The sequence below is a fragment of the Lepisosteus platostomus genome, chromosome 13 (assembly GCF_059453375.1).
Source record: "Lepisosteus platostomus isolate fLepPlt1 chromosome 13, fLepPlt1.hap1, whole genome shotgun sequence".
Lineage (NCBI taxonomy): Eukaryota > Metazoa > Chordata > Actinopteri > Semionotiformes > Lepisosteidae > Lepisosteus > Lepisosteus platostomus.
The window spans coordinates 20,224,482-20,252,422 of NC_142623.1; the positions used below are offsets into that span (position 1 = coordinate 20,224,482).

Genomic DNA, 27,941 nt, shown 5'->3' on the forward strand with positions numbered 1-27,941 from the left:
AATTAAAGTGAACCTTTTTACTGTTTGTACTGTAAACTCTTAATATACAAGAGTTCTTTGAGAAGATAACTGTTCTGTGTAAGAGGAATGGCATGAATCTGTAAAGTTCTAACTCCTTAGATGAGAGGATGTGAGCTTTAACTTGGAGGCTGGGGCTCTCATCCAAGTTATCTCACTGTGGAGCAAATTCTGAGGTTAGCACACCTGCTTGTAAATCACAAATCACTGATGCAAGCATGCCACCTAGTGGTTCATGGACAAATTATTTTTAGTTTAATTCTCTACTTGGTATTTCCAATTCCATTTTCCACATTTCTTTGAATCTGAAAGATTGAACCAACCGCTTAAGGCTACGCGATAAGGACGAAGTGATTCAACTAAGCAGAATTGATTTACTGCTGTCCCAGGGGAAGAACTGTTAATAACTAAGAGATTAATAATTAAACGAGACTTGGAAAAAATGCTAGTTTTGGAACCCTTTAACCCTATATGTCTGGCCCAGTATTTATCCTAGAAATACATTCAAATAGGGGCATTTCATGCAATCATTAGTAGATAGAAGATAATCATTTGCTTCTTGCTTTTTTACTTTCTGTTTTTATCAATAACCCACTGATTTAATTTATTACAGTGAGACTCAATAATCCCATCAGCCTTTTATTGCCAAGAAAATGCTGCAATGCCTCAACAAATTGCAACATGGAGGACTTAAGAGACTGTCCAAATTTAAAAACAGGAAGTGCTGTTTTCATACTTTAAAGAGACACACATTTAATATTTTACATACACTGGACCTCCAGGGACATGGGAAGCTACAGTCATCTTCTGTTTACCCATGAAGTGCTTAATATATATTGTATGAGGGGAAGCCATTCTATCTACCACAGACATGTAACACATAAGATGTAAAAAACTGTTTCACATTTGAATTCAAGAGAAACATTAGGAAGGTCCAACTATTTGAGGCAAGAGTGGAAATTAGCCAGAACACTGGGGTTAAAACCCTGACTCTTAAGAAATGATTAATAACTGACTCTTTCATCTGAAGGGTGGCGCCATCTACAACACAGTACCCCCAGACACATTATAAAGTGTATTAATCTATAAATGTGTAATGCCTGCTGATTCCTGGAGTTCTTGGCAGACAAATTTTTCAATGGCAACACCATTGATTTTTTTGTGGCAAAATTGCCTTTCTGGGTTTCATTACCCAAATTATATTTTCAATGGCAACACCATTGATTTTTTTGTGGCAAAATTGCCTTTCTGGGTTTCATTAAAGGGAGATCGAAGTGGGAGATGTTGATAAGAATATCAGGTATTCTCTGACGTATAATCTCCCCAGATCTGACATCTAATGCCAATTTATTTTTCAAAATTAAACTTATTTCCAATCCAAGCATGGGAAGGTTCTGAATTTTAAATTCCTTCATGGTTATTTTAACATGCAAAGCTTTCTTAACAAGGATTCTGGGGGATGATATGTAAAAGTAGCCACATGTCCTACATGTACGATCACATGAACTAAGCTTCTTGCATTGAAAGGAGAGGAGCCCAGGCCAGCAGCCATCTTTGTCTTCTCCTCCAGGCACGGTGGCTATGGACCTGCAGGACTCCAGCGGCAGCAGTCCAGACAGTGCCGGAGGAGGCACAGGAGAAGGAGGCAACACACTGGCCCTTCCCGCTGCCGACCAAGGCCGGGAGAGGCGTCACAGCATTGCGCCAGTGCTGGAGCTGATGGACACTGTGCCCTCACCTTCCTTCGACCTGTTGAGCGACCAATCAGAAGATGAAGGGGGCCCGGAGGAGGATGACGAAGACCACGACACTGGCACCACCAATGAGTAAGCCAACCCAACGAATGGAGATAACTACAGTTTGTGTGTGGCAAAAGGGCATAGAGGGTAGGTGGTGGGTTAATGAAGCATGAGATCTCATTTGAAGGATCACATTATTTCACAAGCTTGGGAAGCTTGAACGTGAAAGGTCTTTGTTTTAAAAGCACCCAGATATTGAACTTCATCAAGTGTGTTGTCTACAGTTTTGCTTCCTTTCATAAATCATCATTACGATGTTGATACTGATATCACAATCAATGACATCTTGATGAAGTATTTCACATATGGACATATGTACTGGAGGCTTTTTGCAGATGACATTTTCTCTTACAGGTGGGTAAAAGGGTACCCCATGAATTCTCCGTACATTGGTAGCTCCCCCACTTTGTGTCACCTCCTACAAGAAAAAGTGCCATTCTGCTGTCTGCGGCTTGATAAGGTAAGTGTGAAAGATGCCATCTGTGTACGAAGATAGTTGAGCTGCGAATTGCAATAGTGTGGGATTGCTGCAATGAAATAAGTAAAGGTGAATTCCTCATGGCAAAATAGAAAGGAAAAACATCCATTTTGGAAAAATAAGCACCATTCTAGGTGTATGTGATGGAGAGATGGAACAGACAGTGAGCCTGTCTCACAATAATGTTTTATGGGATGTATGCAATGTAATATGCAATATTTTTGTAATGTAAATGTCTATAAATGTTGTGTTAATTGTTATCTCCTTTGGCAACACTGTATGTATCATGCCAGTGAAGTTCCTTGAATTGAGAAATGTTGTGAGTATATAAAGATGTAAACAAAGGACAGAGTAGGTAAATATGGGCACACAGGTGAGAAAATTTCCTGAAAATTGGATCACACTGTCCTCCTTCTCACGATGACAGATCTTTTTAAATACAGTTACAGTTTCAGCTTTTAAAACCTTTCCCCTTTCTGTGTTTATTCTTCCCCAACTCTGTGCAGGAAGCTCTTCTAAAATTTGAAATTTTAACTTAGAAAGAACACATTTTCCCCTTTAGGTTTAATTGTCAATGGGTTTAGGGAACTTCCAGAAATTACTGAGCCAATACAAACCAGAGCATAGATGGCTTCAAAAGTGCTTTGCCCTTTGCTGTGCTTTTGGCTGTGTAATACAACAGAGCATTTAGAAAAGTACAAACGCAAGCTTGACTGTGAACTAAGAGCACCCTTCTGCTGGCACCCAGCACGATCTAAATGACAGACTCAGCTGATTTACTGCCAGTCGCTTATGTCCTGGGGTGACACTGCAAATCCACCCTTTTGTTACATCTACATTGGATTATTGTGAATCAGTATTGGGTGGTCTTTCACATTGCACTAAAGCCAGAGATGCAACTGTTTCAAAACTTTGCAAAGAGAATTTGAGCTTGCACTGTGTACCAGTAGCATATCTGATAACCCTCTGTTTTCTGTAGTCTGCTCTAGTTCCTTCAGTCTTGGAAAAATGTGTGCAAAGTTCTTCAGCTGTCTATTTTATGGCATGTCTACAGTATGCTGGCCTAAGTTTACACATTTTTTTGTTATTTCTATTCCAAGTGAAGTGCTGCCTTTTGCTGTGGGTGAATTACTCTGTATAATTCCTGTCGTGCTTGATTACTTGCAGCATAATCTTCGTGTTTTTTGGCCCAGTAATTTGGGATCTTTATCTCAAATGTTTGCTGAATTGCTTCAACCCAATGAAAATCTGCGGTCAATCATTGTGTTTAGTAGTTAGTATTAGTAGTTTGTGAGTGGGTTGAAATTTTTATTTAATTTTGGAGTATTGAAAAGGCAGTGGCTTGGCTATACTGCCAAGATACCTACTAGATTATTCCAGTCCTAGAAACTAAGCAGTGCTGGGCCTGGTCTGCATGAGACTGAGATACAAGGAAATTTAGTTTTGTAACGGACGTTGTGTTTGTGGACCAATAGGTGACACCCTGTCTTATGGATTAGGCATTGTAAATCAATATTGCCAGAAGCCATATCACCCTGCAACTCACAACTGGCAACCTACTGAAGCTAAGCAGGTGTGAGCCTGGTCAGTACCTGGATGGGAGACCTCCTGGGAAAAACTAAGGTTGCTGCTGGAAGAGTTGTTAGTGGAGCCAGCAGGGGGCGCTCACCCTGCGGTCTGTGTGGGTCCTTATGCCCCAGTATAGTGACAGGGACACTATACTGTAAACAGGTGCCATCCTTCGGATGAGCCATAAAACCGAGGTCCTGACTCTCTGTGGTCATTAAAAATCCCAGGGCGTTTCTCTAAAAGAGTAGGGGTGTTACCTCGGTGTCCTGGCCAAATTTCCCATTGGCCCTTACCAATCATGGCCTCCTAATAATCCCCATCTATGAATTGGCTTCATTACTCTGCTCTCCTCCCCACTGATAGCTGATGTGCGGTGAGTGTTCTGGCGCACTATGGCTGCCGTCGCATCATCCAGGTGGATGCTGCACATTGGTGGTGGTGGAGGGGAGTCCTCATTACCTGTAAAGCGCATTGAGTGGAGTGTCCAGAAAAAGCGCTATATAAGTGTAAGCAATTAATTATTATTATTATTATTATTACCATTATATTGTCTTCTGGATCAAATGTTAAACAAAGGCCCTGTGTATTCATTATTAAAGTTCATATGCCAAAAATGAAATAGTGTTAAACCTAATCTGGGTGCTTTGTTTAAATCCCAGTTCAGGCTTTTCCAGTCTGGTTTGGTGAATCTTGCCCTCAGGTTCTGCTGGTTGAGTCATTATTTCTCCACCTTCTGTGCTATGCAACATACAGTATACTGGATGTCACTCCAGACAGCCCACCAGATGAAATGTGATGAGTTCCCCTCTCTGTCTGTAAAGGTTTTTGGGATACATTGAGATCAGAAGCAATGATAATTTTGTTCCAGTAAGATAAATGACCCTGACAAACTATACAAATATTAATTGAATCTTTCAGAGGTGTTCCATCCTATCCAAAGTAGCAGGAATATCCAATAGCTATGGGAAAAGAGGTGATTTAAGCGTCTATATTTGGGGCAGGATTGTTTTCCTCTACTACTTTGAAAAGACAGCCTCAGTCCTGGCTTATGCGTCAGTACAGACAGCATCTAGGGTTTACACAGGCCAGATTTCACATCTCAGAGGTCCTATGTCTCAACAGATGTCTGCTAAGATATAATGGAAATTATGCCCCTACATGATTCAGCTATAATTGCTGAGGAAGGTAGATCAGTAGATCAAGCCACAGAGGAGGTCATTCATGCACATTTTGTTTATGTATATGGGTCATAATACAATTACAGGGTGATTGATTGACTAAAATGATAAGACAGTTCTTGTTCCCACATCCCCTCCTCAGGCTTGTCACCACATCCCATACGAGGATGCCCGTGCCTATGGTTTCAAGAACAAGCTGATCATCGTGTCTGCAGAGAGTGCTGGCAACGGGCTTTACAATTTCATAGTGCCTCTGCGGGCCTATTACCGGCCCAAGAAAGAGCTCAACCCCATTGTTCTGCTGCTAGAGAGTCCGTGAGTTCAACCATCTGGTTAGAAATGATAACACTTTGGTATTAATGAAACTTAAGGGCAAGCATTAGTTCTTTTTTAATTAAAAACAACATCCCTTTTCATCAGTTAAATTACCTTCAAGGTGATACTTTTAAAGGAATGCACAGTATGGCTAACTATGCTTATACTGTACTAGATCTCAGAACACATTATACCTGTAGTATTAAGTTGAACTTTAGTGTAAATACTCTCCCTTTTTTACTTTCTTTCCTATGACTGTTCCTGCACAAGTATCTTCTGAATAGTTTCATGGGAAGTGACACTTCCAAGTGCTGCTAGTGTTAGGAGGAATAGAATTAGAGCTGTGCAATGTTCTGGTATTCCAAGGTGGATGGTCATGTGGTAAAATGACATAATGCCTAAGAGAGGATAACTTCAGGATGTCTCTCGGCCTTTCCCTGGGTTTCACTCATGGGCTTCAGAGACTGGTGCCATACCTATCTGTGTCCCATTCCCCCTCTCTATCAGTATTTCCTCTCAGTCAGCTTTGAAAAGCATTCTCAGAACCTGTTGTTGTTCTACTTGTCCTGTCCCCAAACACCAAAAAGATCTTCCAGGGTTTGGTCCTATACAGCATGCTTGCATGTTCTTGAAAAGCTTAAATTTGAACATTCACTTTGCCTTTCTCTCTCTCACTCCCTTTCTTCTTCCTCTTAGACCAGAAGTCCATTTTCTGGAAGCTATTTGCTGGTTTCCTATGGTCTACTACACTGTGGGCTCCATTGACAAGTAAGAGAGAATTCCAGAGGGTCTAAATGGAGGCAGCACTAGTCCTAAATTGCAGTCATGTTAACTTGCAAGGTCCTCTAGATCTACTTCAGCTGTACCACAACTGACGTGGATCATGTGATGTTCATGTTTCTATTTAAGCATTTATATTTATGTTATCAATTTCAGCTTGCAGTGTCAGAAGATATAATGTATGCAACCTGGCAGTTCAATTTGTGCTGCAGTGGTCATTTCCAGTTCCTCGGTCTAGTACTAGAGATACAGTATTACATTTAAAGACATTTGATTATAGCCTTAGTGAGATAGAAAATAAAAGCTAATAAGTACTGGGGCAGGATTCTAGAACATCTAAATAAAATAAACATGAAAGTCTAGGTACAAGAAGAAGGAGTGAAATGGAACAGTTGAGTGGGTCACCATTTAGTTTGAGACAACGTCATGTCACTAGCTAACTGTGACCAGGATTTGCCATTATTGTAGGTTGGGTTGGAATGAATCACAGTGAAACAGTGACTGTTGCTACTTCCATGGAGCTTTCATCATGTCAACAGATGATTGGCGTGATGGGTAGGTGGGTCAGAGGAGCCTGTCTGCCCTTCTTCATTCTCTTTGACAGTAAAGAAGTTATCACTGTGAGCCAAGGTGTAAAGAAAACATTGGTGTTTCCAAATTGGGTGGGTAGAAAACACAAATGTATAGACCATAACAATAAATTCAGGCCATACTTATACATTTGTATCTATTTACATCAAACTAACAAGAAAGCAACTGCTTCTGTTTTCCAAGAAAATTGTAAAATGCAACAGTTTTGTAGCATTTTTGGCTTCAAGTGCTTTGGGGACTTTTGACAGTAGTATATACCATAGCGGAAAAAAAGAATCTCTAGAAGTTATTTGAGTAGGTGTAACCTATATAGAACAATATTGTCAGTAACATGACATTAACCATAGTTTTGCAATTCTGCAGCTCTGCATAACATGTCACTGCTTTCCTTACTCAAGATATACTGTAGCATAAGTCTGATTTAAAGTACCTCAGTGGCACAACTCTAAAAATAGTAGTTTTGAGCAGTTAATCTCAATGGGACTTCCTGCTTAAATTAAGGAAATAAATGCTCTATGTTCAATTAAAACAGTTACAAGCTTTTCTCAGTGTCTGAAGCTCCAAAGGAAAGCAAGTGTATTGTATATATGGAAGGCATGACAGAGAGCTGCCTTTCTTCCATCAGCCTCTTTCTTGTTTTCTTTGCCCTCTTGTTCTTGCGCCTCAGATGTGAAACAGAGTCCAGATCTGACCCCTCTCTCTCCCTCTCTCAGTCTGGACAGCCTTTTGCGGAGTGGGGTAACCTTTGCAGCCACTATGGTGGTGGTGGACAAGGAAAGCTCCATGATTGCTGAAGAGGACTATATGGCTGATGCTAAAACCATCGTGAACGTGCAGACACTCTTCAGGTAGGGCCCACCCTCGATGTGCCTCTTGGACTTCCATGGAGATAAACCCTTTTATCCTTGGAGTTTTGGAGGCTTTGTCATACTATCTGTAGGTTTTATTTTTACTTAAGCCTATTAGGTATTGCCTTTTAATTCCTCAGATTTAATTAGTTTTAGCAAATTTCGGTGAAGTGCTTTGAGGTGATTCAGGAGCATTTAAAATTCCAGTCTGCACGTTTGTTCTCACGAACCAGAAGTGTGGATTCTGTTTTCTCAGGATCTCATGAGCTATCATACTTTAATTACTGGATTCTTCTTTCCAATTCACACACACCTTGGTAAGTTTGTCACAGGAACAGAAAACTACAGTTCTGAATGAGCTTGGATCAGTATGCTTTAACATCTGTATGTCTGGAGGTTGGGGGAATAAAGTGGAGAGAATGTTCTTGGAGGCCTTTCTTTTGGAAGCATGAACTTGTTAAAGCAATTTCTGGACTCTGGGTCTCTAGAAATAAAAGCTTTTAGTGACTTATACCATCAAGACCCCTTATACAATTTAAAAAAAAGAAATAATCCCAAGACTGTAAGATAGTTGCCAATCATTCATGGTTTCCTGTGCTTTTATGGCTCTTTTTCAGAACAGGTTAACAAGCAGTTCCATGTATTAAATGAATGCTATCAAAGTACCCTAAGGTGCCCAAGCAGTAATACTGGGGCTTCACACTAGAAGATATCTCCAATGTACTTCAGAGTGTTGTGCCACCCCTGATTGCTTCCCCCACAGTAATTCTTTCTCATTGGCTTTGAGAACCCTTCTTCATTGGTGGAACAACGAGATACACAACATTTCCCCCTTTCCATAAGCTCAACTGAAATGTGGAACCTCTAGAAAAATGGGATAGGATTGGACTGCAAATATTTAAAGAGCAAAGTGTAACATATTGTATTCTGCTAAAGAATGTTTTGCTATACAGTATGTGGACATCCAACATGTGTGCACATATTCTCTGTTTTCTCTCTTCTCTTGCTAGGTTGTTTCCTGGTCTCAGCATCATTACAGAGCTCACCCATCCTGCTAACATGCGGTTTATGCAGTTCAAAGTTAAGGATCATTATTCCCAGGCTCTCTCCAAGCTAGAAAAGGTAAATATACTCAATCTGCTATTTGGTTAGAAGTTTTGATTCATTTCTGACTGAACCTTTACTCAACCACAATCACATTAAATAGTAATACATAGTAATACAGAGGTGTGATGTTCCTGTTCCAGTCATGTCCCACATATTTTGATCTGTTGACATATCTTATTGTTATACGATTAAACTCACACCCTATATATTTTTATGGTGTTTTATTGTATTGATTATATTTTGATAACAAGTCTCCAATTTTTCATTCATATTTGAAATATTTTTCATTTTTTTAAAAAACAGGATGAATTATTTAAAGAAACAACAGGGTGAAATTAGGAGTAAATAACCAACAAAGAATACATATTAGATTCTTGATTGATTCTTAAGCATAAAGTTCAGCTAACCAGTCTCTCACTGAAGTGGACTACCTGGAAAAACATGTGTGCACATTTCAGGGAGTATATGCCAGCTGTGAGCTCCATAGTGCCATGCAGAAGAGTTAGTACTGATTGGAGGAGCGACTTGCCACTCACTGATGACACTGCAAGACTGCAGGCACCTGGATAGTCCCAAAGGTGCAACAGCAACAATGAACTGAGAAGAACCCACATAGATCAAGCCTGCATGATTCCCAGTGGAGATCAGCCAATCGTATGTCTCTTCCTGGGCAATCACAGTCACAGCAGACTGGTTGACAGCCCAGCAGTGTGGGTTCAAGGCTCCATCCACACTCTGAACAATTACTCTCAGCGTTCAGGGTGATCTGGAACCCAATGTTCTCATTGTGAAATTAATTAGAAAAAACACAGGTTACTAGAAAATATGTCAAGGCATCCATCCATCCTTTTTCTAACCACTTCCCATGAGTGAACCACTAATCTCTTTTTATTTCCTTTCACAAAACTACAGCTGAAATTTTACGTGCCTACTGATTTTAAGGGTGTTGAAAGCACTATGACTTTTGTGTACATTTTGAGTTGCTGTTTGGATGCATCTGAATGTGACTCCTGCTATTTCAAGAGTTTGTGACTAACTTTTCATTACAGAAATTGCTCCTCAGGTTGCTCAGCAAGATAGTAGAGGTTATGAATTTATTGGTCTGTGTATCTGGGAGATGTCCATGTGACAAATATCTCTACTAAATCCCTTCACCACAAAATTATATCTCCCTACATGGCTATTTGTTCTCATTTGACAAGTAACTTTCTTTTAATGTGGCTTCATAATGCTGAGATGTACATTTCAGTTAGGGATTTCAGACTCTTTAACCTCAACAAACTGAACTAACCTTGGAAAAGCAACTAATTTGTGAGTGATAGCACATGCTTATTTTAATTTAATTTGTTTAAGCCTTTTCCTCTCTGATTTTATTATTAAAGCTGAGCTAAAAATACAAGCTTGCAATGACATACATATGCAAGAAAATAAGCTGGTAAACGTTCCACAGATAAATGTACTGTGCACATACTGTACATGTCCAAAAGCATATTTATGCCATAAAAGTAAAATGTTTGGTACAGAAATGCTTCAGTTTATATTCTGACTTGCTTTACATGCCAAATATTGGAAAATATGAATGAGCAAGACTGAGTGGTAGGTAGAAGCCTAAGCAGAAATAGGAACATAATTTGCAACAGTGTACAAGGTGAAATCATAATTCAGGCGGTATCAAATTCCTTTGAGAATGCAGCATAAGTAAAAGTCTGAGTGAAAGTAATGTAATGCTGATCACAAAACCTGCAAGCTTAGTAGATGTAACAATTTGTTAAGAATCTTGTTGAATTTTAAGGCACCGACAGGAAAATATTTCAAAATAATTGAATGAAGGTTCTGCAGTTCACAGGATCTTGGATGTGGATTTGAAGTCATATGCACATGCATGGTGTTGATTACTGTTCTTAAAAATGTTAACCAAAAGCTAACCCAAGCCTAGCTAAAGCAGAAGAACCAGAACCATTTAACTGCTTTCCAGAAATATTTTTGTGACAATGTTTACATGAGCAATATTACTGTATATGTCAATCAGTAGGTGTGGATCCTTTAATAGCACTTGTGAATTATTTTCTTTTTCTACTTCATCCCCAAGTGTCTGCATGCAAAGGCTTTTTCTAGTCTCTCCTCTGCATGTCTGTTCTTCTTTCTTTTGCAGAAAGAGCGAGAGAAGGGATCTAACCTGGTGTTTATGTTCCGGTTGCCATTTGCTGCAGGCAAAGTCTTCAGTGTTAGCATGCTGGATACTTTACTGTACCAGGTAACTTGATAGTTCTCATACTACTCCTCCCCAGCTTTCCTGTCCTTCAGAGTTCATTCTCTACTGCATCAAACCCTGTTTCATATTAACGTTCCTTTTCAAAATCCATCATTATTATGCTCTGATCCTGGACACCCACTACATATTGTCTTTTTTTTCTCTAGCTGAACTCTCAATTATAGGGGAAACACAATGACCAATTACAAAAACTGTAAGGGGAAAACGTTTCCTTGGTGGAGTGGAATGTTAGTGTGCCAAAAATAGCTGCAGGTGGAACACCTTTCCATTGACCAGCTGACTACTTTCCATCTGAGAATGCATGTCAATTTACATGGGCAGAAGTGGCAGAAGCAGTCCCATTGACCAGAAGAAGTCCCCTGTGACTAATTCCTTGATGTGTGTTAACAGTGGCCCCAAACAGTCATTTGCATGGGGCAACTAACACTGCTGTACCATATAATTCAATGTATCCAGTAATAAATAATAGTATCGCAAGGGAAAACACAAAGCTGATTTCTTAGCTTTCATGCATGTTAGGGATATTTGTCACTCCTGTCTACAGTTAGGATGAGATCTGTAGAAGGTGGTATCTTTCACTGAAGATGTCAAACCTAAACCCTGTCCACAATGTGAATAATTTTATGAGGACTATGGTGTCTTTTTCCATTTATAAAATCTGCCTACACTCCTCTTTCTTCCTAAAGTCTCCATGTTAAAAGAACAGTATAAATAGCAGTATAAATCTGTTCACCCCCATATTATGATCTGCAATCCACTAGAGCACTTTGATTAACGCAGAACAGGACTCCCTGGTCATTGCACGCCAGCACATTCTGGGATTAGTTTGAGTTCCTGCTTTTACTTGCTATCTGTATCAGTTTTAATGCTGAACCAGCATTTGTCTCTGTAGTTCTTTGTTAAACTGAATGAGGAAAAATGGTAATGCTTTCAGCAAATAAGAATGGTCCTTTAATTATTCTTTTATTATTCAGGACTAGTCCAACAAACTGTGGATGTAGTTGCATCAAATGGTTTTTAGATGCACCATTAAAAGTTTTCTACATAATCCTTACATCAGCCACCTTTTAAAATAAACCATACTTCAATATTGATCACCAAAGCATATAGAAGTATTTTATCGATCATCTGTATAAAAAAAACATTAACTGACCTGCCTGTAACTTCCAGGACCACACTGGTTTTTATCACAATTTACTTACCTGCTCATCTGACCAATGCCATACATTTTTTGTGATCTGGACACCCAAAGCAGCAGCAGATATTTGACTCAGAATTACCAGAGATGGGGTTTGCATTAGTTGTCCAAAGCTGTCAAGGATCCCAATGAAACAGTGACTCAGTAATACAAAGTATGGCCATGCTGTGTTGGTCTTGAGCTGACATTGCATTGTTGATATCACAAAACTAAAATTGTTGTGGGAAAAGTGAAAAAAAAATTAAGAATCTTTCCAATTTTTCTTCTGGATGATCCAGTAGTCTCTTGCTCTGTTCTTGAAGACACTTAAAATTACCACACATCTGCACTGACTCTCACATACTGCATTTTGCATAGTGCCAGTCTGACACCAGAATATAAACCAAAAGGACTTTGGAATCTGTTGGAGATCAACAGCAATCTTCAACATTGCACATATGACACAGGCAGAAAGAGGTACACATCCCATTTTCAAAACTGCAATCTCCAGAGTATAGGAATTCATCTTTATAAAACCTGATTTTGTTTTCTTTATTGACTCTTTCGGAAAGGCAAACAACCAAAAAACATAATGTTATATACCATGCAATGTTACAGTATGTCATTCAATGTTATTCATATGTTAGAGGAATGTTGCACATATGTTGATTAATATCGTGATTGTGATTCAGGGCTGTGTGCTCTGTGGCTAACCATTTTCATCTATGTTGGTGGCCTTTTTTCTGCCTGACTACAATAGTTTCATTACAAAAGTTTCATTGCCAGTGGTGCGTGGTGGTACAGAAGTAACAGAAGTGTTTCTGCTTGTTCTTTGGCAGTCCTTCGTGAAAGACTACATGATATCCATCACACGCCTTCTGCTGGGGCTAGATTCAATGCCAGGCTCCGGCTTTCTGTGTGCAGTAAGTAGAACTGATCAGGGTAGACTAGAAGCTGTTATCTTACTTATAAGATTCAAGCATTAATATTTTTTCTAAATTGCTTCCACAGAAATATTTAGCACATAGAAATTGACCACTGAAATAATTTCTGCTTTTTCAGGGTTCCCAAGCATTCCCATAAAAATCACTTTGCCAGGTCCATTGGTTGCCTGTATCATCTCATAAACTGAAATTCCTCAGATTTTTCAGTCAAATGTGTACTTGTTCTGAGATTTTATTTGTTTGTTGCTCTTTACAGTTATCATGTTCATCGTTGTCATTTTGTTTGGCTGAAGTTTTTACACCTTTTGATTTGCTAGGTACACATTTTCTACAATGCTTAACCAGTTCCATGTATTAAAATACAGTATGATCCGTATTTTCCCCACACTATTCTGATTAAGTTAGTTTTGTTTCTGTGATATTCTTACTTTTCAATTATTATCTTTAATCATTCCATGATAAAATATTATCTTTAATCATTCCATGCTCAACTTTATTTACAGATGAAGATCAGCGAGGAAGACTTATGGATTCGTACCTACGGAAGGTTGTATCAGAAGCTCTGTTCATCTACTGGGGATATTCCCATTGGAATCTATCGCACGGAGTCCCACACTCTGCCTGTATCAGAGGTAGAGCTGGCTTCCTCAGTTTTCAAGTAGCACAATTCCACTAGACCATAATGCACTGCCCTAACGGAAAATATGGGTTTTTGGAAATATGGGTTTGATGATATTTTATGTTGTTTTTTCTGTCTAATTTGTATGCTTCCCATTTTGTGCTTACTGTATCATAACCAGAAGGCTGAGAAGCCTTCTTTGGGGAGTCTGGTCAGAGACAACTAAGGAGCAGGGATCTCTGGAATTTGGAGCAGATTCTGTGTTTGTAGAGAAGGTGTTTAACTGTGACCCTCCAGAACCCCAAAATATTCCCTTTTGTGTCACATTCTCTCTGGAATGTTATTACCTGAATCTGAATAGATAATGACCTACACAGCTTTTTGCAAGCAAAGTATTTTTTTTTCAGTGGTTTCCTTTCAAATACATTTTAATTTTAATTTTGAAAGAAAGTAAATGCAGCTCTTTTCAGAAATAATCTTTTTTAATCCTCCCGATGCACTGATTTATTTGTATATTCATCATCAGATCCAGAGCTCCTACAGTATAATCTCAACAGGCTAAACTAGATTCTTAGTATTGTGACAGTTCAGCACACAGAATCACACAATGGACAGTTAAAAATAGAATGCCCTCATTCTGTAAATTTTTTGTCAGTATGAAGATACAAATTTGTTTTCTGTACAGCAACTGTTCTGTTCTGCCTTTGGTATTGAGAAGCAGGTGATCTTTATTATACTTTTGATCCACAATTAGGACTGTTACAATAGAGCTAAATTTATCTTTTGGTTGTTAAACAAATGCACCTTATATAATTCCCTACTATCATCCTATCTGCAAAGCAGTCTGGCCAGTTCATACCAGAGTACACACGGGGACAATTTAGAGATGCTGATTATCCTAATGATTTGATCAGTAAGTCTTTGGAAGAGGGGAACTGGAGCTCAGCTGTGAGACAGCAGCACTAATGACCACCACCAACCACCATTCGACCCAGTGTGATAATAATCTGGTATTTTTTCTGTGGTGTATCCTCTTTTGTGTTTATTGCACAGAATTCCGTCAAATCCCTTGCAAAACCAAACAACTGACAAGGTGTTCAATCCATATCTTATTGTTTATCTAAAAATGAAATCTGTTGTATATTTTCACATTTCTATTAAAATTGGGGCAAATTATTAATATTTGCATTTATATTGCTTTTTTTTATTCTGACGGATTGTGGAGCACTTCCCAGGTCATACGGCAGTCACTTAATTTTACCACCAATGCTCAACACCCTGCAAAGGGGGCACGTGATAGGCTGTTGCTGAGATGGAGAAGGGAAAATTCACTTAGTCAGTTGCACTTCAGAGTTGTTATGTAGACCTGAATGAGGAAACATGAGTAGGAATAGAAAATGAGCCATAGAAATAGGGTCAACATCTCATCTCTAAATGGGATATTGCGTAGTCCATTTCAGCTTTTAAGAAGCTGCAGGCACTTTTGTGCTGATGATGATGAAGATGAAAACAATGTCCTTATTACTACTTGAGCACCATAGAAAGTCCCATGCAAATTTACCCAAAAATAAGGGAAAGGGCCCAAAGTGTCCAGCAAGTGATTGATGGCTTGTGCAGGTCATTTACAGCATGTATAATCAGGAACAGGTAAAGGTTTATTTCATGCTGAAAGGAAAGAAAAGAGACACACCGTTTCATCTGTAGAGCCTTTTTCAGTTGTGTGACACAGGTACTTGAACTTCTTCAGGATGTAAAATCATACTGATAAGACTATCAGGAGTCTTGTTTTTATTTGACAGTGAGACAAAATGTCTCCTTTTGGTACTGCAAGGCTCTCTGTTGCCATTTTGCAGAGTCTATGATACAAGGCATTCAAGGATACAGCACCTCCTGCTGGTCCACTAACGCCATTGCTAACCCTGATAACACATTCTTTTATCTCCCGCAGTCTCAGGTGTCTATCAATGTGGAGGACTGCGAGGACACCAGAGAGCCCCGGGAGCCCATCCTATGCCGCGTCAGCCATCGCAACTCCACCTCCAGCGACCAATCCGATCACCCGCTCCTCCGCCGCAAGAGCATGCAGTGGGCCCGCCGGCTGAGCCGCAAGGGTGGGCGGCACCCGGGGAAGAGCAGCGCCGCCGAGCGCATCTCCCAGCAGCGCATGACGCTATTCCGGCGCTCCGAGAGGCAGGAGCTCAATGCCTTGGTGAAGAACCGCATGAAGCACTTGGGACTCTCCCCATCTGGCTACAGTATGTCACCTGGAGGAAACCCTTACAAACACAGATAGAACATGCAGCACAAACTCCACCCCAGGGCCCTAGCACTGCGAGGCAGCAATACTAACCATTGCATCACAGTCTGCTGTGGTACTGTTGTTACAAGCCACAGCTCATGAGAGCACAGCACAGTGATGCACTTTGTCTCTTGTTATAAATGTGTTAGGGGTTTTGGGACTCATGAGCAAACTGGCCTTCTGTTGTTGAAGTCGATACCCTGTTTTTTTTCGAGGCAGGGGACATGAATGGAAACCACGTGGCAGTGCATTTAAAACTTGTAACAGGAGGCACGTCTTTATTTCTTTCAAGAAATTAATGACAAAGTGTCCTAGATGAGTCCTAGATGAGTCTAGAAAAAAATAACGTTAAAATAGGAAGCATTGCAATCTTGATTGTGCCCTCACTTGCCAGCCCATCTTCAAAAGCTCACCCTTTCACATTTTAGCAAAAGAGACCCTCACAGTGCAAGGGAAGTTTATAGTATCAAAAAATTCAAGTCAATTCAACTTTATTTGTCATTATACTTACACGGGTGCATAGTATAGTGAAAAATGTTCTCATTAGCCACTCAGGTGCAATATATCAAATAGAACAGAAGACAAGACAATAGACAGTAACACAATAACAATAACAATGTAATAACATAACAGTGTAATCAAAAATGTGCAAATACGCAAACAGAGAAAAGAATACAACAGGACAAAAACTGCGCAAAAGTAATTTGGGGAACAATAATACAATGATTAATAAATATTACAACTAGTACAGTTTTAAGTACAATTTCGGCTTACAAAAAGTTGTCATGTATGTAGTGGTGTTGGAGTACAGTCACTGTGGGTACAGGAAGAAGTTAGGAAAGATCATAATATAATGGGAGGGAGTGGGGGTGTCACCAGCTTGACGGCTCTGGGGAAGAAGCTATTTCGGAGTCTAGTTGTGTGCAACAGGAGCGTCCGGAGCCTTCTTCCAGATGGTAGGAGGACAAGTTATGACTGGGGTGAGTGGGGTCAGATATAATTTTGGTGGCTTTTTTCAGACTTTTGGTGTTGTAGATTTCCTGGATGGATGGTAAGGCACTGCCAATGATGTGTTGGGCAGTTTTGACCACCCGCTCCAGTGCCTTACGGTCAGAGGCGGTGCAGATGCCGTACCAGACTTTGATGCAGCTGGTCAGTATGCTCTCTGCTCTCCACCATACATCTGTAGAAGTTGGTGAGGATCTGTGGATGCAGGTGTACTTTTTTCAGCCTTCTCAGGAAGTACAGCCGCTGTTGTGCCTTCTTGATGAGACTGGAGGTGTTGAGTGCCCATGTGAGGTCCTTAGAGATGTGAACACCTAGGAATTTGAAGTTATTCACCATTTCCACCGCAGACCCTTCAATGTAGATGGGGGAGTGGACTTTTCCTTGTCTCCTGAAGTCAGCGATCAGCTCTTTGGTTTGGCTGATGTTGAGACATAGGCTGTTGGTTCGGCACCAGTCTGCAAGTTGTTTTATCTCCTCCCTGTAGGCAGTCTCATTGATGTTAGTGATCAGGGTCACAACTGTGGTATCTTCAGCATACTTGATGATCGTAAACTTGGCAGTACACTCGTGGGTGAACAGGGAGTAAAGCAGTGGGCTGAGCACACAGCCTTGAGAAACACAGGTGTTAAGGGTGAGTGTGTTGGAGGTGAGGTTGCCAATCCTGACAGTCTGCGATCTGCTCGTGAGGAAATCTAGGATCTAGCTACAGAGGGTGGTATCTAAACCTACAGTAGAGCCCTGAGTTTGGTAGAAAGTTTTATGGGTATGATGGTGTTAAATGCTGAGCTAAAGTCACTGATTACTGATTAGCATTCTTGTATAGGTGTTCCTTTTATCCAGGTGAGTTAGTGTGGTGTGTAAAGCTATAGAGATTGCATCCTCAGTGAAGCGGTTTGTGCGATAGGCATACTGAAGTGTTTTAGGAAATGCTGGTTTTAATGTGTGGAATAAGTAGTTTTTCAAAGCACTTCATAATGATGGGGGTTGATGGTGGTTGTCTTGAAGCAGCTAGGTACAGTGGCCTGGGCCAAGGACAGGTTGAAGATGTCAGTACAGACATCACCTATCTCCCAGGCACATGTTCTGAGTACCAGGCCAGGGATACCTTTTCGAGTGTTCACTCTTCTTAGTGATTTCCAGACATCTAGCTTGGATAGTGCGGGGGGTGGGGTGGCAGGGGAGTCAGTGGTCCAGGTGGTTGGTTCAGGGTTATGAGCTTCGAAGCGTGCGTAGAAGGTGTTAAGCTTGTTTGGAAGGGAGGGGTCAGTAGCACTTACAGGGCTTGTTTTGTTCTTGTAGCTTGTGATTGTATTTATGCCTTGCCACATGTGTCGTGGGTTAGTGTTGGTGTTGTAGTGGTGTTCTATCTGGGATTTGTACTGTTTCTTGGCACATTTTGTACCAGTTCTTAATTTTTTCCTTGCCACTCTCAATTCTTACCAGATTTAAAGGCTTCATCACGGGCTTTGAGCAGGGAGCGCATCTCAGTGTTCATCCAGGGTTTTTGATTTGCGAGTTTGCGTATCTTTTTAACCCTTGCCACATCATCAGCACATTTGCTGATGTAGCTGATGACTGATGATGCATACATGTCAATATCGGTGTGGGGTTCGTGGGAGGCTGCATCTTTGAACACACTCCTGTCTGTGCACTCAAAACAGTCCTGCAGCATTGATTCTGCCTCTTTGGTCCAAGTTTTTACAGTTATAACTGAAGCCTTGGTGCATTTGAGAAGTCTGTAGGCTGGGAGTAGGAACAGGGAGATGTGGTCAGATTGTCCAAGAGCGGGGTGAGGTACTGCTTTGTAAGTGCCGGGTACATATAAACATGGTCTAGTGTGTTGTTTCCTCTGGTGGGGCAGTCAACATGTTGGCAGGACTGATTTCAGATTTCCCGGATTAAAATCGCCTTCAATAATAAAAACACCATCAGGGTGTGCTGATTCTTGTTTACTAATAGCTTTGGATAGCGATAGACTGCTTCCTTAGCATAAGCGTTAGGAGGTACTGTATGTACACAGCGGTAATACTGACCGACGTGAATTCCCTTGGTAAATATAAATATTCTAAATCGGGTGAGCAGTGGATCGCGATTTCTGTAGCATCTCTGCACCATGCTTGGTTGACATAAATACACAGACCTCCTCCTTTATTTTTACCAGAGGCAGCTGTTCTGTCCGATCGGAGAGTTAAAAAATCATCCAGCTGAATGGTGAAGTATTTCAGTATGTTGTTGTGAAGCCATGTTTCTGTAAACACAAGAGTGCAGCAGTCTTTTATTTCCTGGCGAGTAGAGAGCCTGAGTTTTATTTCGTCCAGTTTGTTATCTAGGGACCGTACGTTAGCGAGGAACAGGCTGGGTATAGGTGGTCTGTTCCGCTGTTCTTTTAGTCTTATTTGCAGCCCGGCTCTCTTACCGAGTTTCTGTTTGCGCTCGCACCGCTTGCGCCCGGCGGTCACGGTCAGGCGGCTTCCTGGTCTGCGTTGTAGAGGATTGATGAGCTGATGTAACCCAGGTCAAGCGACCTGAAATCCCTGCAGTTGTTTCTAATATTTTCTGGTCGTAAAGAGATGTAAACTTCAGTGTTTTGAGTAAATAACATAAAAATAACTAACAAAATGCACTATTGTTTGAGAGCTAATGAAGCTTATTATGTCCGCTTATTATGAGCAACATTTCTCAAATAATATCTCAAATCAAATTGAGACACACTGGTGGGCTGGGTGTGTGAGCAGTCTTTGACAGGAAGCAAAGCCACAGTTTAGGTGGAAAAACTGAAATGTGTTTTAGTTTAGTTTAAGTTACAAACTTCCATGTCCTCATGTCCCTGTCCACTCTGTGTCTTTGTGTCTGCCAAGTTGTGTTCATCTGTCCAAGTTCAAAATATGGGTTCAAGTTCCACTGCCGAAAGACCAGTTTTCCCCCAAAAGAAAATTGGTACCCTCTTTTTCGCCAGCTCTCTCTTCCACTCTCCCATGCTAATCAGTCTAGCCTGGCATGTTGCCATCCTTAAATACCTGAAGCAGGTGCTTCCCAGGTGTTTCAGCTCTTTACTGTTACCCTGGACTTGCAGTTTTTTGGTCTCCATACAGTTGCTTCATTTCCTTTAACCTTTTGCCTTTTGCTGTTAATGTCCAATATTATAAGTTTGTGCACACATGGTATTTGATTTGCACATTTACAATAGATATTGGAATCCAGTTTTAGCAGTGACTTGGATTTAACTTCAGCCCTTTAAAAGTTATTTACTGCTATCTTGAACGTTAGGAGACAAAGACCAAGGAAAACCAATGGTGAAAATAGCTTTCAGGAAGGCCAGCAGCTCTTCTGTGTAGCCTTTCAGACAAAAAAAGGAAGACGAGCACCTTTCATTCACATTTAATATCTCATTTGCTCACTTTTTACATTTTAGCAAAAGGGAACCACCCAGTGCAAAGGTTAAGTGAGACTTATTGTACAAAAATAAAATGTTAACCAACAAAACGATCTCAGATCAAGGGAGACTTTTTGTACCATATAACAAACGTATTAACTGACCTGAAGGTGGATGACTTTATGAGTCATGTTGTGAAGGTATAAAATAGCACTCGTGACAGCTCTAATTATCATGGGAAATAGTGCATTGCTGTCTTTTTAAATAAACCATCAAAAATAACATGTTCAAAGGCAGGATTATCAGCTCAGTGATGATTACAGCAATAAGTAATAAAAATAAATGATATTAGTGATGTGCAGTGCTGTGGGGGGCACAGAGGGCAGTGTCAAGGCTGACAAATGATTGATTCTGCTTGAGTGCCTTTTTTATCTTGTTTCAGATGAAATGACAGATCAAGGGAACACCTTATCCTACATCCTAATCAACCCTTCCCCAGACAGCCGCCTGGAGCTCAACGATATTGTGTGAGTTTTGCAATGGCCTTTTATAAAGATCTGTAGGAATCTGTTTGTTACTCAGGTACCCACTGCCTTTTGAATTGTCATGGTCAATCACTGATATTTCTCTGCAACCCAATTCAATAAAAAGTATTCTTTGTCCTCTGGGTTTGGGATTTTTTTAAATTTACCATCATCAGCTTGATTAATTTAAGAGGTAGAACTGACACCTTGAAATCAAATGTGTAGTAACTCTTACCTTTCAGGTTTAAAACAAGTGGGTGGGATGTTGTATATTTCAGACCCTGTGTTTTGGGCTATCTGATGTTGGATGGTTTTAATGATTTCAATGGTTTTAATTCTTAGTGGACATCTTTTTTTCTGTCAGGTATCTGATCCGGCCCGACCCCCTGTCTCTGGTGTCCAGCAGGGCAGGTAGCCGGAAAGGTAGCGTGGGACACTGCGATGGGCACAAGTTCGACACGCGGGACAGTACCCACTTGTAAGAAGAGAGTCCTAGGGAAAAAAAAACACACCACCGCCAATCAATGTAGAAACAAGTGGATGACAGACTGAGGGATGGGGTAGGATGTCTGGAATAGGGAATGAAGAAAATACTGGAGAGAGACACAGACTGAGGGTTGGGGTAGGACACCTGGGATGGAGATGAAAGAAATGCTGGAGAAACAAAGACTAAACTGTTCAGTGAGGTGCATAAATAGGAAAGATTATACAGGGACAAGAGTTTTGGACATTTTGGTAAGAATATAGACTACCCGGAGGCAATTTTTATTTTTTTTAAAGAAAAGGGGCTCTGAAGTTTCTACCATGTATTTATTTTCAGAATATTTATTTCTTTACTTTGAATGTAAAAATATATTTTTAAGACGCTATTCTTGCAGGAGACAATTAGAGTGAGACTGCCTAGAGAGCTTACCCCTTTGTGCTGGCCTGCAATCGGTTTTGAAATCCCAGGAGAGGGATTAAAAAATCACTTATATCAGGACTTTATACCAAGACTGCCAAATTAAAAATGTTGCCAAACTGTGTCGGAGTATGTGCCTGTGTGCAAAATGTGGAACAAGAGATGGCAAACCTTGCCATCACAGACTAAATTTCGATGCTTTGGATGGAAATTTAATCAACAGCAGCTAAAAGTCCTCTTGTAACTTGACTTCATCATTGGAGGCTGTGTTGGACTCACTGAAACAGGAAGCATTTCTCACTCTGTCCTGTCTGAGATCGGGGCCTGGCAGGGTTGTCTGTGATGATGTATGGCAGTCCAATTTCAAAAATGAAATTCATGAAAAGAAAGCAAACAGTTCCTTTAATGAACACTCAAGACTTACCCCAGTTTATCAGATTAAAGCAGCCATAATCTCACCTGGTCTCAGGCAGCCATGCTGACCTTATATTAAAGAGTGAGCTCCTTAAAAGTAAAACAGTGAGAGACAGTGGTGGTTTAGACCACTCAAGTCACTAACTGACTTGAAGTGTTTAAGAGGGAAAAGTGAGACTCTGAAGACTTTGGCTATCCAGGATGGACTAATAGGGGTTGTCACTGGTTCAGAAGAGTTAAATATGAAATTAGTCTTGACACAGACTAATTGTCAACCTGACCAGATGGTGAAATGTTTTGTTAGCCACAAGCAGAGTTAATATTAAAAGGCAAACACTTGTAAAAGCTAACAAGATTTAAGGTTCTTGACTATCCCACTCCAGAATTTTGTCCTGTGTACTCTGCTGGTGTTTAAATTAAACATCTGCAGTACTTACTGTTACATTTATTAGAAAAAAAACATTTATTTTGTCATCAGATTTAAAAGCACTTCCTTATCAACATGAACAAGTGAGTCATGCACTTTTGTACTGTCACGCAGGGGCTGACTGCGGAGGATAGGGATCCAATGCAGCGCCCTAGGTAGGGTTGGTGCTAGACATAGGCGTAATTGAGGAAACAGGCTGTGGTCGGAGTCCGGGAAGGCGTAGAAGAGGCGTCGGAGTGGATTTGGAAGCCGGAGGCGTAATCGAAGAGACAGGCAGGGGTCAGGATCCAAGAGAGCATTCTAGAGGCGAAGGTACAAAATCGAGAGGCAAAGAGGTAGTCGAAAAAAGCAGGGTCGAGGTCCAGGGGAGACTCAGTAGTAAGGCGAAAGCGTAGATAGAAGGTAAGCTCAGGGAGAGAATCTCAATCGTGAGCACTGTCCGGGGGACTGATGAGGTTTTAAGTAGAGGACTGAATGACGCATGCACGTTTGGTACGGGGAGAGCTCGTGGGAATGCGGGAGCGCTTGCCTGCATGAGGGAGATTCGTGACAGGTACCATTGATCCTGCTGATTTGCAAAATTAAAAAATGCCCAGGACTGACATTTGTGTAGCCACAATTTTGAACTCTACAAAACTAGATTCTTCTGAGATCTCTAAGATCAGTCTGTTAAAGTTAAGATTCCTATTCCTGTTTTCTTTTTTACTTCCATTCTGATGGTATACGTGGGACTAGTTAATAATAATTTCCTTCGTGATTCAGTCTCCTTCGTCTCCAGGCACTCTAGTTTCCTCCTAGAATTCAAAGACGTAGTGTTAATTGGCTTCTAGGAACATTGGCCCTACTATGAGTGTGTCTGTGTCTGTGTCTGACCTGTGGGACTGGCATCCTGTCCAGGGTACAGTACTGTATATCCTGTTTTGTGCCTGTTGCTTGTCGGGATAGGCTCCAGCTCAACCATGACCCTGTATTGGATAAAATGGTTAGAAAATGGATGGATGTATGGAATATCTCAAAGCATTTTACATATACTGTAGGAAGAAACCCACTTCATCCACCACTACTGGTGACATTTGGCAGCTGTTATACACCAGCATACCCCCTACACAGTAGATCAAGAAGAGAAGAATGAAAACAGGAAAGCAAGGCTGTATAAACTGTATAAGTGGATTTTAGTCAGGACACCAGGGTTAACACCCCTCTTACAAACAATGCTGCAGGATATTTAATGACCAAGAAGTCTGAACCTCTCATCTGAAAGACAGCATAGTGTCCCCTGTCCCCTTCCTTGGACATTGGCTTGAAATTCAGTGCAAAGGAATGAGCTCCAGCTACTGATGCACCAACACACCTAACAGCAGCAACATTAATTTCCTATAAGGTTTCTCATCCCAGTATGGACCAGGCCCAGCATTTCTGAGATTCTGAGATCTGACAGGATCAGACTACAATACAGTATGGCTGCACTGCTGGTAGAGAACTTTGCACTTGCAGTCCCATTCCTCAAACCTTGTGTGGTCCGTCCTTCCACAAGAAGCCTATAAACTGTGCATCAGTTGTATTGTTTATCTCAGTAAAGCTGTTCAGTCATTCTCCTCCTTATAGTTTGCAGACAATGAAGAGAAGAAGAATGAATGACTAATAAAATGCAGTTGCGTGACTGCATTAATGATTTTACTTTATTTTTACATTTACCTGTATGTGTATGATATACTGTTATTTAATATTTGTTGTATGGTACACGGCAAGCCATCCTGGTGAAATGCAAGAGACCAAAATAAATAATAATAACAATAGTTTGTCAAGCACAGTCACAACTAGAACTATTCAAATTTGAGTTGTAAAAACCAAGTGCTAAAATATCTACCTCCATTGTGTATTTTCAGACACATGCTCCCTTAAGAAGAGTAAATGCATCCATAGAGGAAAGAAACAGGCCATTTTATCTTGAAAGTAACCACATTCTATGTCACCTATTGAGCTTGATAGGTGGATATATTTTTGTACTTGGGGACATCTGTGGAAAATTAGAAAGAGGTCTTGGAGTTCTGGCCAAAGACTGGGACAGCATCATAAGGTGGCCAGACTTACACAGTTTGAGGAATGTGGTACAAATTGAGAGATTGTATGACACAAATACTCTTCCCCTAAAATTTCTGCCTGTAGTGCGAATAGTTCCACATTGTAAGTGCATAATTAAACTGTATCAACCATGATGTAAGGAATAGACAAGTCAGTGAAAGAAAAGACACCTTTGAAACAGTTTATGAGGTTCCTAAGAATAATCACTGTACTTTTCTGTACTGTAATGATGTGATTGGAAAAAAAGGCAAAAGTAGGCAGGTTGTTGGGGAAATGTTTACTGTGGTGCATTTTATCTGGAAAGAGGAAGTACTGTGGAAGATTTAGTGTGTGACACCAGAATTTTGTTGTTTGCAGTGTCCAATGGCAAATAAAGTAGACGTCTGCACAGGAACTCACACCGTATACAGTATGTTATCCTGACCCAATTTAAATTGCCCATGGCCTGCACAGCTCTGATTAAAAGCCAAGAAAAGGTGGACAGCTTCATATTCTGTAAGTAACACTGTTTACGTGAGATTTTATTGAAGAAAAAAAACACAAGCAGTACTTTCCCCTTTAATTATATACAAATAAACCTAATTTCTAAAATATTCCTTTATTTCAAATTAGGAGATGTTTTTCACCTGGCTTTCTCCAAATAACTTTAAAGAAATTAACTGTCAACAAAACTGAACTATAGCCCAGTGGACAATTTAATTTGTGACCCTAGTAAAATAGTTCACATGGTACAGTTCATCAAAAGATGAAAAGGAAAGTGTGACAGCCTTTTGCTTGCATTATAGTAAACACCTTCTGCCATTCACCCTAAAAAGCACATGATCAACAAACATATTCCCTAACTAAGGATATGAATATTTAGCTAAAGCTGGCTCTTTTCTTCTTTTTTGTATATATAAAAATACAGACCCTTGCAGTCCCTGTAGAGTCAATGAAGTTCGTGCTTCTGAGATCATGAATCTGTCCAGTCATTTTTAAGGACATCAGATTCATCCTAGATTAAGTCAGGGAAGTGTCAAGTCAGTTTGCTAAGACAGGACTGTAGCTCAGGGATCCTGAAGAGAAGGTATGCAGAGAAGAGGAAATTAAACTGAGGTGGCAGGATTAATTAGAAAGACCGTCAAGGCCTCATATTGGATTGAATGATACTTGTTCTGGTATCTTGCGCTATGCTAAGTGAGAGTTAAAAGGCTTATTCTGTTTGGGATGCTGTAGATCCAGGTTAAGATAAATACTCATACAGGTGCTTACTTACACAGCTGTTTTAACTGGAACATTCATATACAGTACATTAAACAGAGCAACAATATCAATGTCAATCATGATGTCCATTTAGGGCCCTAGTTATCATACTGCCCTCTTAAGCATAAGGTTGCTATTGAAGATTTAAATGTGATCACTGCCCCTCAGGAAAAAAAAACATCTTGTTAAAAGCATTGTTAAGAAGTCACATGTTTTGTTCATAAAAATGTTTTACAGTATTCTGCTACATAATTTATCTTTTCCAGTCTGTTGTTGACTATCAAACGTACTCTATGGTGTACTCACACAATAAAATAGAACAGCCAAATCACACAGTAATTTTTGAAGAATTAACAATACTCTCTATACTTTTTGCCAATTAATCCTTTTTGAAAAATAAAATTAACCCTCTATCCTTTATGAAAAAGCTTTTTACTACTGACACCCCAGAGGTTTTTCAAGCAAGGCAGGACTATATTCTGGATTCTGTATATTCTGGACATGCACACACATACACAAATATGTTGGGACAATTTAGAGACACCAATTAACCTCACCGGCCTCTCATTGGAATGTGGCAAAAAACTGGAGCATCCAGAGGATACAAACTCCACATATAAGTCACCCTACTATGGAATCAATTCCAGGATCCCTAGAGAAGAGAGGCAACAGCACCCCGAAATATCCAGGAAAAGTAAACTTTTAACTTGATCAGAGTAGTTTTGTTTTCTGCCAATGCAAAAAATAAACTGCATGATTGTTGACTTAAATAAAATGATGCCTCTTGCATTGAAGACTCCGAAACAGCAGAAACATGAAGATACTAAAAGGTTTAGTCAATAAAAACATGACCAAGTATAGCTTCCAACAGGTCTTGCATTAGAAATAAAAGAAAGTATTAATTTGTCAATGAGGAGAGTACAGTAGGTACAGTACAGCAATGTGGGTTGTGTGTGTGGTTCAAGATTCATTGAGAGAATGACCTGTCCTTATAATTGCCTGAAGTGTGGATGGAAGGCAGGTGTATTTGTTTAATTGTATTTTCAACCCTTTACTTGTATGCTCTAGAGTGATTTTAGTGTCCCTCTGCTCTGTACCTGCATGTTAAACAGCAACTTAATTTGCATCTTGTCAGGAATCTCCATGTTTATGGAAAGAAGCAGGCAAGGCAAAAAAATGTATGCTGGGACATTTTGCACTTATGAAACAGGTGACGTTTGTTCCTATGTACTGCACACAACATGTTCTTGAATAAGGTGTTTGTGAGGAATAGGTGACAAAACATTACAGTGCCAAGGAAAATGACTAAAATGTCACCATAACCATCCTGGAAAGCAACTATTAAGGCATTGTTGTATCCTTCTGAGCTGACACTCAAAAGATCTTGTTGAATGTATTACTTTGCATGTCCTACCTGACTGTTATTTGTTCCTGCTTGCCAGCAGGATAAGTTTCTAAAAACACTTACTGTATGCCCAGCTAACTGCCCATAGTTGGAAAGGGAGATTCTAGTACTCTGGCAGATCACAGTGCAACGTTAGAGTGAACCAAGCAGGTAGACAACCTACTTTATGTTATTTGCTGTTGTTTCAGTATGGCTTTTTGCAGCAGGTGAATTCTTAACTGCGGGAACTACCTAAGGATAGATTGAAAGAAGAACTGAATTGAAATAATGGAAGGAAAAGGACTTCCATATTTGTGCCACATTTACTTATGATAGTTTGCAAACAAAAGCTTTACATTTAGTTCCCTGCTGGCTCCAAGCTGGGACCACAATAAATGATTTCTGATTGCTTGTGTTCATCCAAGGTGCCAAGTGAATCAGTAAAATGTGTAAGATTTTTACACTGCCTTCACCCAATTCCCTTTGCATTGAAACTCTCTTTTTAAGGGGATCCCACATGATTTGCTGAGTCATGACAGATTTAGATGTGTTGTGTTCAAGCGGATTGTCACTTAATGTGCAGGCAAACAGA

The 27,941-nt window shown here is 40.2% G+C and overlaps 1 protein-coding gene across 1 annotated transcript in view; it reads left to right on the forward strand.

Moving 5' to 3' along the window:
- The window catches only part of kcnt2b (potassium sodium-activated channel subfamily T member 2b), a 209,234-nt gene extending 186,417 nt beyond the window's left edge, over positions 1-22,817 (forward strand). The window contains exons 19-30 of the mRNA XM_088603769.1: positions 1,589-1,844; positions 2,172-2,277; positions 5,185-5,357; positions 6,054-6,125; positions 7,442-7,576; positions 8,587-8,698; positions 10,836-10,937; positions 12,972-13,055; positions 13,580-13,708; positions 15,644-15,950; positions 20,818-20,902; positions 21,264-22,817. Of these exons, the coding sequence (XP_088459895.1) occupies positions 1,589-1,844; positions 2,172-2,277; positions 5,185-5,357; positions 6,054-6,125; positions 7,442-7,576; positions 8,587-8,698; positions 10,836-10,937; positions 12,972-13,055; positions 13,580-13,708; positions 15,644-15,950; positions 20,818-20,902; positions 21,264-21,381 (1,679 nt within the window). The 3' untranslated portion in view covers positions 21,382-22,817. The remainder of the gene's footprint in view (positions 1-1,588; positions 1,845-2,171; positions 2,278-5,184; positions 5,358-6,053; positions 6,126-7,441; positions 7,577-8,586; positions 8,699-10,835; positions 10,938-12,971; positions 13,056-13,579; positions 13,709-15,643; positions 15,951-20,817; positions 20,903-21,263) is intronic.
- Positions 22,818-27,941: the final 5,124 nt, after the last annotated feature.